At 41.9% G+C, this 12707-nt stretch overlaps 1 protein-coding gene across 3 annotated transcripts in view; it reads left to right on the forward strand.

Annotated features, from left to right (window-relative positions):
• Positions 1-12707, forward strand: part of UBE2F (ubiquitin conjugating enzyme E2 F (putative)) — a 241232-nt gene that overhangs the window by 115937 nt on the left and 112588 nt on the right. For all 3 annotated transcript variants that reach the window (XM_073646657.1, XM_073646656.1, XM_073646655.1), the window contains exon 5: positions 2515-2582. In XM_073646657.1, the coding sequence (XP_073502758.1) occupies positions 2515-2582 (68 nt within the window). The remainder of the gene's footprint in view (positions 1-2514; positions 2583-12707) is intronic.

The raw sequence follows: 12707 nt of genomic DNA on the forward strand, positions 1-12707 counted from the left end.
GGAGGACTATGTGGGGCCCGTTATTCTGTATGGAGGACTATGTGGGGCCCGTTATTCTGTATGGAGGACTATGTGGGGCCCGTTATTCTGTATGGAGGACTATGTGGGGCCCGTTATTCTGTATGGAGGACTATGTGGGGCCCGTTATTCTGTATGGAGGACTATGTGGGGCCCGTTATTCTGTATGGAGGGCTATGTGGGGCTCCTCATACTGTATGGAGGGCTATGTGGGGCCCAGTATACTGTATGGAGAACTACGTGGGGCCCAGTATACTGTATGGAGGGCTACCTGGGGCCCAGTATACTGTATGGAGGGCTATGTGGGAACCATTATTCTGTATGGAAGGCTATGTGGGGTCCATTATTCTGTATGGAGGGCTATGTGGGGCCATTATACTGTATGGAGGGCTATGTGGGGCCATTATACTGTATGGAGGGCTATGTGGGGCCATTATACTGTATGGAGGGCTATGTGGGAACCATTATACTGTATGGAGGGCTATGTGGGAACCATTATTCTGTATGGAGGGCTATGTGGGGCCATTATACTGTATGGAGGGCTATGTGGGAACCATTATTCTGTATGGAGGGCTATGTGGGAACCATTATTCTGTGTGGAGGGCTATGTGGGGCCCATTATACTGTGTGGAGGACTATGTGGGGTCCATTATACTGTGTGGATGGCTTTGTTGGGATTACGATTGGGGCATCATATTGTGTTGGTCACCATACTTTGCTGGGAGGGTATAGTAGGGTCATCATACCGTGCATGTGGAGGAATTCACTGTGGTATTATCGTACTGTGTTTGAGGAGCACTTTTGTTTCCATCATACTTTATTATCTGTATTATTTATTTATTCAAGGGTTTTTATCCTTATTAACTTAGGCCATTCGGCCATATGCTTTTTACTGCTCTTATATAACATATAATATTATTCCAGTATTCCCCATTTTTCATTGTGTTTATTTTAGTTTAAGAGCTATTAATTAAAATATAGTTTGTTTATGGGACAAACCCTTTAAGTTTGTTTCCATATGAAAAGGTTCATTGTTATATTTGATAAGGGAAAAACGTTTTCAATTGTAGACATTTTTTTAGTATCAAGGTGGGCCCTCTGCGTATTTGAGTTTGACATCCCTGCCCTAGAACGAAGAAGCCATAGCTTTGGTTAAGTTGTCTGATCACGTTATTGGTGACCTGTTGTGAGGATAGTTCAATAATATCTGGTGGATGTCTAGCACCTGACACCCCCATTGATTAAAGAAGCACTCCCATGAAGATATTTTTTAATAAATCTGTGTAAATGTGTATGTAGTGTAGTGTGTATGTGTTAATATACACTCCTACTGCCGTCTCCTCCGGGATCCAGTGATGTTCTGCTCCTCTTTGCAGTGATGTCACCACTCTGCAGACTCTCCAGGTCACGCTGAGCTCTGCATGACCCAGTAGTGACTTTCACAATGTCAGTTTATGGGGCGCCAGAAGAGGCGCAGAACGAGGCTCCATAGCATTATATTGTAAGACACTTTCGGCTCCCGCATAGAGCGAACCTTATAGTCTGCAGAGTGGTGATGTCGCTGAGAAGAGGAGCAGAACAGTGCTGGATACCGGAGAAGACGCTGATTGTTCTGTGTTTCTCCCCACCCCCTTACTACCAGACAGCCTCTTTACTGATGCTAATTAATGGCAAAATGGACCGCAGCATTCAACAAATCATCTTAAGGTATGTGCACATGTTGGATATTTGCATCAAATTTTTCTGCACTAAAAAAGTGTTTATTGGCAGGAAAAACGCAGTGCACAATACGGACATTTTTTAATAATCTTTCCTTGCATTTTTGTTGTGTGTTTCCTTGTCTTTTTATGCATTCATTTGAGCAAAAATGCTGAAAACTGACATTCTGCACATTTCAAAAAAACATTTTGATGGTCAAAGTGGGCAAGGAAAAAAGCAGTATGTGCACGAGACTTCAGAAATCGTATTCATTTTGGTTGTATTGTAAGACGCAGAGTTTTTCCGCCCTGAAAAAAAACGCTGGCAAACCTCAACATGTGCCCAAGTCCGTTCTCTGACAGCGTGGGTATTCCTCAAAGGCATGTTACGTGCTGCTCCAGCATCTATCCAGCTTATGTATGGCTCATCAACTATGAAACGCTACTTATTTTCTGCTCTCAGTGGGATTTAGTTACAGAATGGTGCACGTGCTAAGCCGGGTAATGGAGAAATACAAATATGTATCTGAATCTAATATCTTGCCGCTTGGATACACTAATTAATTGAAGCGGCAAAGATTGATGCGGCTGGGGAGCTGGACGCCGCTCAATGGTTAATTAGTTATGAGTGGAACAGAAAGCTGGATGAGTTGTACACGATGTGATACTCTTCTTGTGCACACACATTAGAGAAATGCTCATATTAGAAGCGTATATGGGTGAATGCCCTCTTTTTACTGAATTGGCAGTAAGCTGTGGAGCGCCGCACATCCATTAATCTGTTTGTTCTGTTTTGCAGATGAAAGCTATTACCAAGGTGGGAAGTTCCAGTTTGAAATTGAGGTTCCAGACGCCTACAACATGGTGGTAAGTTGGTCCACGTCCGTCATACTAGAGAACTACTCTCCCCGGTGTCCGACGCCAACTCCTTTCTGTTCCCACAGTATTCCGAGCAGACCCCTCCATTGCTCAACCTTGTGTGCCCTGCAAAGGTTAGAGAAACAAATCCCAAATAGAAAAGTCCATGTAACTCCGTATGTCAGTAATACCTTGGAAATTAGATCATAAGAGCTATTCATAGAACTACATAGCACTCCAGAGCAAGAGGATGCTCTGAAAACCTTCTGCAGATTCAGTCGATTTATGTACTTTATTCTTATTTCTTATTATTTATTAATAATCTACTATAATAAACAACAGTATATTTTATTGGTCAAATCCCTATCAGTGGACTAAATGGGCCACGATTCTCTATTATGTAGATTTATGTAGACCTGTCCTTTGTTTGGCTTCCTTACAAGTGACGTAACGGGTGCTTTTGGTTTGTAATCTTTAGAATTTTTTTCTATACTCAAAGTGTACTGCAAAAAAATAAATAGGTTTGGACGTGGAAAACCATGATGTATTATAGTGCACTGCCAAATACACTGTGTGCAGAATTATTAGGCAAGTTGTATTTTAGAGGATTATTTTTATTATTGATCAACAACTATGTTCTCAATCAACCCAAAAGACTCATAAATATCCAAGCTTAATATTTTTGGAAGTTGGAGTGGGGTTTTTTAGATTTGGCTATCTTAGGAGGATATCTGTTTGTGCAGGTAACTATTACTGTGCTGAATTATTAGGCAACTCAATAAAAAACAAATATAATCCCATCTCACTTGCTTATTTTCACCAGGTAAACCAATATCCGTGCACAAAATTTAGAAATAAACATTTCTGACATGTAAAAAAAAAATAGTGATCAATATAGCCACCTTTCTTTATGATGACACTCAACAGCCTTCCATCCATAGATTCTCTCAGTTGCTTGATCTGTTTTCGATCAACATTGCGTGCAGCAGCCACCACAGCCTCCCAGACACTGTTCCGAGAGGTGTACTGTTTTCCCTCCCTGTAGAACTCACATTTTATGATGGACCACAGGTTCTCTATGGGGTTCAGATCAGGTGAACAAGGGGGCCATGTCATTATTTTTTCTTCTTTTAGACCTTTACTGGCCAGCCACGCTGTGGAGTAGTTGGATGCATGTGATGTAGCATTGTCCTGCATGAAAATCATGTTTTTCTTGAACGATACCGACGTCTTCCTGTACCACTGCTTGAAGAAGTTGTCTTCCAGAAACTGGCAGTAGATCTGGGAGTTGAGCTTCACTCCATCCTCCACCTGAAAAGGTCCCACAAGTTCATCTTTGATGATACCAGCCCATACCAGTATCCCACCTCCACCTTGCTGGCGTCTGAGTCGGAGTGGAGCTCTCTGCCCTTAACAGATCCAGCCTCTGGCCCATCCATCTGGCCCATCAAGAGTCACTCTCATTTTATCAGTCTATAAAACCTTTGAAAAATCAGTCTTAAGATATTTCTTGACCCATTCTTGACGTTTTATCTTATGTTTCTTGTTCAAAGGTGGTCGTTTTTCAGCCTTCCTTACCTTGGCCATGTCCCTGAGTATCACACACCTTGTGCTTTTTGATACTCCAGTAACGTTGCAGCTCTGAAATATGGCAAAACTGGTGGCGAATGGCATCTTGGCAGCTTCACGCTTGATTTTCATCAATTCATGGGCAGTTATTTTGCACCTTTTTTTGGCCAACACATTTCTTGCGACCCTGTTGGCTATTTGCCATGAAACGCTTGATTGTTCGGTGATCACGCTTCAAAAGTTTGGAAATTTCAAGACTGCTGCATCCCTCTGCAAGACATCTCACAATTTTGGACTTTTCAGAGCCCGTCAACTCTCTTTCTGACCCATTTTGCCAAAGGAAAGTAAGTTGCCTAATAATTAAGCACACCTTATATAGGGTGTTGATGTCATTAGTCAACACCCCTCCTCATTACGGAGATGCACATCACCAGATTTACTTAATTGGTAGTTGGCTCTCAAGCCTATGCAGCTTGGAGTAGGCCAACATGTATAAAAAGTATCATGTGATCAAAATACTCATTTGCCTAATAATTTGGCAAACAGTGTATTAAAGGTACTGAGTGAAAAAAAAAATCTGAGTAACATAATATCAGGGGTCGTAGTAAGTCAACAAGACTTTGAGGGTGTTTTTTCATTTGCATAAGAAAGATACAAAACCGTATGGCAGTTAACAAATATCTTAAAAATTCACCTTCCAAATTCTTTGCAAACTTTCATTTTGAAGTCTTCTGAGCGGGTGTAACCTCAGCCCTCCTGTGTAATGAGTGACAGATGCTGCACGAAGAATTTAAACATGTCGTCCACTTAGTTCTTTTTTTTTATTTATTTTTTTTTAATGCACATCATGGTGAAAGGTTAAAAAAGAAAGCTATATACCGTATTTTTCGGACTATAAGACGCACCGGACCATAAGACGCACCTAGGTTTTAGAGGAGGAAAATAATAAAAAAAAATTTAAGAAAAAAATGTGGTTATGATGCACTTTTAAGGGGGAGGGGGTCTTCTGCTGATACTGGTATAGGGGTAATGTCCCCCAATTCTGACAATATCCCCCATCCTGGTATATATGCCCCCCCCCCCCTTCCTTTAATACGTGGTCCCCATCCTGGTATGCCTGGCACCCCTCCATCCTGGTATGCATGGCACCCCTCCATCCTGGTATGCATGGCACCCCTCATCCCCAATCCTGGTATGCATGGCACCCCTCATCCCCAATCCTGGTATGCATGGCTCCCTCATCCTTATCCTGGTATGCATGGCACCCCTCATCCCAAATCCTGGTATGCATGGCACCCCTCATCCCTATCCTGGTATGCATGGCACAGTAATCCCTATCCTGGTATGCATGGCACAGTAATCCCCATCCTGGTATGCATGGCACAGTAATCCCCAATCCTGGTATGCATGGCACCCCTCATCCCTATCCTGGTATGCATGGCACCCCTCATCCCTATCCTGGTATGCATGGCACCCCTCATCCCTATCCTGGTATGCATGGCACCCCTCATCCCTATCCTGGTATGCATGGCACCCCTCATCCCTATCCTGGTATGCATGGCACACCTCATCCCTATCCTGGTATGCATGGCACCCCTCATCCCCAATCCTGGTATCCATGGCACCCCTCATCCCTATCCTGGTATGCATGGCACCCCTCATCCCTATCCTGGTATGCATGGCACCCCTCATCCCTATCCTGGTATGCATGGCACCCCTCATCTTTATCCTGTTATGCATGGCACCCCTAATCCCTATCCTGGTATGCATGGCACCCCTAATCCCTGTCCTGGTATGCATGGCACCCCTAATCCCTGTCCTGGTATGCATGGCACCCCTAATCCCTGTCCTGGTATGCATGGCACCCCTAATCCCTGTCCTGGTATGCATGGCACCCCTAATCCCCATCAAGATGCACATACAAAAAAAAATAAACCTACTCACCTCTCTTCTCTCCTCCAGCGCTGCGTCCTGTCTGCCCGCACTGATCGCTCCATGTGAGCCGCGCATGATGTCACTGCCATGTGCTGCTCACATGGAGAGATCAGCTGCCGGAAGTCAGTGCTCCCCACGCTGGGTCTGTGTACGCAGGGAGCAGTGACTTCACTCTCCTTCATAACCGGCACACAGCGGAGCCTGCGGCTCCTGCTGCTGCCGGCTATCTCGTGTGCCCGCTCATTAAAGGGCATGAATATTCACCCCTCTCCACTCCCATGGGCGTGGAGAGAGGTTGAATATTCATGCCCTTTAACAGCGGGCACACGAGATTCCGGCAGCACTGAATATTCATTTTCTTTAGCAGCGGGGACAGTGTAGGCTGCAGCGGGGACAGTGTAGGCTGCAGCGGGTAGCTGATGCCTCTTGTGCCCCACTCCTCCACTGCTACCGCTGCCCCCCACACCCCGTATATGTATACACCCCCCCCCCCCTTAACATTCGGACTATAAGACGCACCCCCCATTTTCCTCCAAAATTTTGGAGGAAAAAAGTGCGTCTTATGGTCCGAAAAATACAGTACTCACTTACTGATTTCTCATTGCTTTTCTCCTAGTGCATTTTTGCATCAATGCGTCATTTGCGGATAAAAGTGCTATTCTTGCTTCACTCTCTTCCATGTATGAAGGTGAGCTGAGTAAGTAACAGGTTTACTGATATCTGCCAGGGCATGTGTGCAATCAGTAGGTATCATGATCGTGCCCTATTGGACAGGTGCACAATACCTGCCGATCTTGCATGTATCTCAGCAGCCTGCAGGCTTCAGTAGATGTGGCGTCACTGACCCCACTAATCTCCCAAAATGAAAATAAGCTCAAATATATTTATTGATGCAAAATTATACAAAGGCGTATATGAGTAATTCACAGCCGCAACCAATCAACCTTAAGGGGATGTCCAGGCTTGGGACAAAAGTCTGCAGTTGCTCTGTGCGTGCTGACTTGCAAATCGTGACACCGTGTGGTGCGCATACTATCACGATTTTCTCATTGTAGGTGGGCAGTCACGTGACGGTATTTATGCGATTTGCATGTGTCACGTGTCGACTAGACTCCTCTGCCTTCTCTCAGTTCACTTCTATTGAGAGAAGCGGAAGAATGTAGTCAGCACATAACCACCTGCTCACACCGGGAATACCAAGGAATCGTGACAGCATGTGCACCGCATGCTGTCACCATTCAGCAGTCTACCCTCACTTAGAGTGACTGCAGACTTCTGTCCCAAACCCGGACAGCCCCTTTAAATACTCCACTTGGTAGATTACAGCTTAAATATTTTGTTCAACTAATACATATTTGAATATTGAATCCTTAAAACTAAGGCTCATGGATGGGGAGGGAATCATTTATCAAAGTAGGTGCAATGAAACTTATAAGAGAGAGTGATCCGAGCGAACAGGAAAAACAGTGATTCAGAAAAGAAAAAAAATTGTACTGATATTGGAAAACATTAAGTTTCGGGCCCCATGGTGTCATGACAGTATTACTGTAGCTTGTGGGTGTTTTGATATGAGAAAAAAAGGTTTCCAGACCAACCATGTAAAAGTATTTAAAATTATCAGATTGCACACATCCGTGCAACTAGCCCCGTTATGGTATGGCCGCTACATCGATGACCTGCTCATCATATGGTGTGGCGATGTGGCGGCCATACCGGGCCGAATATATCACTTGAATTCGAATTGTCTAAACCTTAGGTTTATACATACTAGTCATAAACATACTATAGATTTTCTTGATTTCAATTTGAGAAGCGATATTTCCACTTACTGTGTTGTGACAACCCCCTTTATCAAACCTATAGCAGGGAACACTATTCTATTGGCATCGTCTTGCCACCCAGCCCAAACATGTCATAAAAAATATACCTGTAGGGGAATTTACTCAAACTAAACGTAATTGTTCAAGCAATAATTATTATAATATGGAGTGCACTAACTTAGTTACCCGCTTATCTGGCAGAGGTTATCCAAAATGGTCTATTATTTGGACTAAAAACATAGTCTCTGAAAAAAATCATAATGATTTATTGCAATATAAAAAAAAATGTTCAAACTAAACTACAAAAAGCTGGGTTTTTTTGCATAATGTAGCAAGGAATTTTCCTCCGTTTGTGGTAAAAAAAATATTTGAAAACATTTTGGAGCCAGGTATTTGGTTTTTCACGTAGGGCTAAAACTATTGGTTATATTGTATCTCTTGGTTTCTGTTTTATATAGTTCTGCTAAGTATTCTACATGGCTACAACAAAAAAAAATGTGCATAATTCATATTCATAATTTTTTAATTAATTTAGAATATTGAAATGTTATTTTGTATTTTTTGTATACTGAGTTTGCACCTAATTTATGTTCAAATAATTTTCTTTATTTTTATGTATATATAAGTTGATCAATAATTTAATATTTTTTGGTTTATGTATACAATTGGAACATATAGGATTGTAATTCATGCATGTTCAATTTGTTCCAAGATACCAAGAGTTAAATTGTCCACCTGAAACTGTTCTCTTATAGCATCATGGGTGTTTTTTTATTGGTTAATAATGTACATATAAGTGAACTGGACAATGCTTTGTATGCTATGACTAAGAGCGCATTATGCTTTCGAAACGCGTCAGTTGGCATTTTTTTGTGCTGGATTGTCTTTTAATTTTTTTATTTTTTTTTAAATAAAAGGTGTTTTTTATGCAAACTTTGTCCACACGATGCAGAAATGAAGCAGAAAATTTCTGCATCATTTCTGCATCTCCCTGGCAGAAAAAACGCATGCAGATTGTGCATGCGTTTTTCCTGCAGAATACATGCGGATCCACATGCAGATTCACATGCGTTTCCGCATGCAGATTGACAAGCGCTTTCCAGGCGATTTTAGCATCACCTGGAAAGTGCTTGATAACTAGGTCACACTATATAAATCCATGCAAACAGCATGGATTTATACAGTGTGAACCGAGAGAGTGTATATACTTACCTCTGATGGCCCGCGCTGTCCTGCTCACTCCGTTCTCCCAGCTGCCGGCAACTTTGAATTGAAAGACCTGCCGACGTCAGCGTCACGTGACCCGTCACATGACTCTGACGTCACCGCAGGTCCTACAACTCACTGCAAGTGCCGGGAACCAAGCGGGAGCGCTGCGCGGGCCGACAGAAGGTAAGAATACATTTATTTTTTATTTTATTCTTCTTTTACAGCTTTTTTAATGGTACCTGGGTGTGGATGAGACTCTCCTCTCCTCCACACCCGGGTACCATCCGCACATTAGAACGCACCAATTACGCAAGTACAAATGCTGTCTTGCGGAATTGGCGCGTTCTAATGCAAGTCAATGGCGGCGAAATCGCCGCGTTTCCGCAAAATTAATTGACATGCTGCGGATTTTTGACCGCAGCGTTAACGCTGCGGAAAAATCCGCATCATGGGCACAGCACATGCGGATTTCCATTGGGGAACATTGCTGCCCTTCTACCATGCGTTTTTCATGCGTTTCCGCGGCGTTTACGCAACTGCAAAAACGCCGCGGAAACGCATGAAATACGCATCGTGTGAACACAGCCTAAGAGTGCTGGATTTTTGTTTTCCTTTTTCTGCTATCAATAGTCCCATTATTGCCACAGTTTTACTATAAATCGCGGGCAGCTCCATGGACTCCTTTTAGTTGTTCTGTTTGCATTCCAAACAGCAGCTTCACTCTGTGAGTCTAAGTAGTAAAAATTTTGAAAGAATAGACATTTACTTAAACGGTAATGTAAACTTTTGAATGTTGATTTTCATATGTTACAGCCACTGTCCACTACTGTTGATGGGTGGGAGTCTAAGTCCCGAGACCTCCATTGAACGGTGCAGGTCTACAGATGCACACTCAACAACTAACAGCTGTCAACAGTGATTATATCTTATAAAAAAAATATTTAAAAACTGTGAGATATGACACCATGATCTGATCTCACTGTAGAAGGAGGAAAAGTTTCTCTTAGCACAGCAGAGATTAGTTTGATTACTGGTACATCTCTGGATGAGCAGTGTGAGGGAGGAGAGAAGTACAGCAGAGGTGACAATTCAATGAGAGAAGGGGAACTGATAAGTTATTTGTAATGTGACACAGCTAAACTCAGCTTTGCTGCCCTTCCACCATACTGACTGCTGGGATGTTATTTGAAAAGTGTTAGTCATCTGTGCTTTCTAATCATGCAGGAGGTTGGACCAGGAGATCAGGGATGTCTGTCATTACATCTCTCACACACTGAGAAATTTGCTCTAAGCTATTGTGGGCCATGTTCTTCTACCTGTATGATGCTGACCAATCATAAGCAGGCAGCAACAGAGAAAGTACACGCCCCCAGTAAAAACTGATGGATAACTTTTGTTAAGTACAAATGGGTGTTAACTCATACTTCAATTGCTCATATCTCAGCAACGGAGAAGTGAAATGTAAAAAAAAAAAAAAAAAAAAAAAAAAAAAAATATTCAGTTCTGCAGCCAACATGAAAAAAATCTGGTGGCAGGTCCTCTTTAAGTATTATTTACTTTTATTCCTTTTTCCCTTTTTAAGACAAAGAATTAACCCTAAAATAGAATTTCCATTAGTGTTCAATGTTTATTTTACTATGAAAGGCATCCTATTTATGGAAACTGCAGATGAACTACTTTTGGGTTAGTTGGCATTAATAAACTTTTAATAATTTTGAAGTATTTTAATAGCATTTGTATGTCTATATTTTTATATTTCACATCGCCCTAAAGTTCAGCCAAGAGGCTTCTAGGACATGGTAATGTTAGTAATTTGCATTGGCCAGGCTAGATGTGTCTGACTGTGTAGCGACACCCTGTTTGGATGATGGCAGTGGTAATATCCAGTTTTCAGCTCAGAAATTTCGAAGGGAAATACCTGAACAATGCACATCAGCGGCTCAATTCCGACATGATCCTGAAAAGAGTTTTTTGTTTTCTTTTGGTGAATACAAGTATTTATTAAAAGAACATATCATCAGGAGACCTGATATCACTTTCGTGTTGACTGAGACACATTTATTGATATAGGCAAATATCAGTAAATGTGCATTCTTGTGCCTAGATAAAGAAGTAAATGATCTAGGATTCAGCTAGTCAGTTTTTAATCACGTGATGTTATAGACCTAATGGAAAAGAGAAGAATTAGCTGGGTAGAAAGGCAAAATGAGCAATTGTAAGTACACAGTGCTATATAATATGATGATTGCAATATATTAAGAAGATGAAAACTTTGATGGGAGGCAATATATTAAGAAGATGAAAACTTTGATGGGAGGAGTGCTTCTTTAAAAGGGTTCCCTTAACAATCAATTGGAAAAATGCACCACTTCAACTGAAAAAATAAATCACAAAACAGAATGTGACTGCTGGGTTTAAACTTTCCGTCATACAGATTTTGTCATCCATATTCTTTCTATACCTCCATGGAGATGTGGCCACTTACAAACCTAGCTCACTTTCTATTGAGATCCAGTGGCTGGTAAATGGAATCAGGTTATATCCTTTACCTCTAGGGTGGGCCACCGGAATCAGTTTACTGGTGGGCTCCAGGGATCCCAGCCCTGGAGTATAGGAGCATTTTCTGATACAGGGGCAGAGCTGACCTGATGGTTTGAAAACCCAGAGAAAGCTGTCAGACCGCGCCGCAAAGCTTTCAGCATTGCCGAAGACCATGAACGTGAGCTTGTGATCATTAATTTTGTAGTTTACCTTGAGCTAAAGCATAATGAGACTAGTTTGCCTGCGATGCCATCTGGCACCAGTCAGGCTCATTTGCGCCGGCTGTATGGCTTCTTTTTAAGAAATAGTAGATGAGGTTCTGTTCTCTCCATCTGAGCCAGGTCTTCCCTGTCACTCACAAGCTTGATTTGTGCTCACAGTATTTTTTAGTCCTATTATGTTGCATTTCATTGCAATAAATGTAGCATATGTCACGCCAGCTTGTATTTTGTGAAGCCAAACCCGTCTGCCAGCTCGGAGTAGGCTGGAATTCACGCTCATTATGTTATGTCGAAAGCAATCTGTGCACTTACTAAGGTTATGTATTTAAATGTCTCTTGGACTTATCGTCAGACTCATAATAGGTTAAAGTATACTGTAAATCATGGCAACTCTGTTTATCATTAGATATTCCATTACATATGCTGATTCAGGGGGTTAAAGTTGTGTTTTTTTTAATTCTTATCATATATTTTTATAACAGGTGTGTAACATTTATTGCAATATGCATTGGGGGCAGTAATAGAAATGTACTTTATGGTAAATTACTTATTGGATTGGCATTTTATTGTCTGGTTGTCTGATACTTCACCATCAGGTTGTTGTCATAACCTAACGTTCTGTTGTGAACAATGTCACCTTGAATCTAATGCCTTCCTCCTACTAACTCAATTTAGACTCTTTAGGAGGATTACTGAGAAAGATAAAGCACTTCCCAGAACCCAGTGCCAGACGTTCTTGTATATGTATAAAGCCAGGAAAGTTAAGTCGCCTTTTAAACCTTTCATGGCCACTGAAAATTGTTAAAACAAGCGGAAAAAAAAAACATTGGGGGGTTAAG

The sequence above is a fragment of the Phyllobates terribilis genome, unplaced genomic scaffold (assembly GCF_046119375.1).
Source record: "Phyllobates terribilis strain yellow unplaced genomic scaffold, ASM4611937v1 Scaffold_9__5_contigs__length_417890890, whole genome shotgun sequence".
In the NCBI taxonomy this organism is placed as follows: Eukaryota; Metazoa; Chordata; class Amphibia; order Anura; family Dendrobatidae; genus Phyllobates; species Phyllobates terribilis.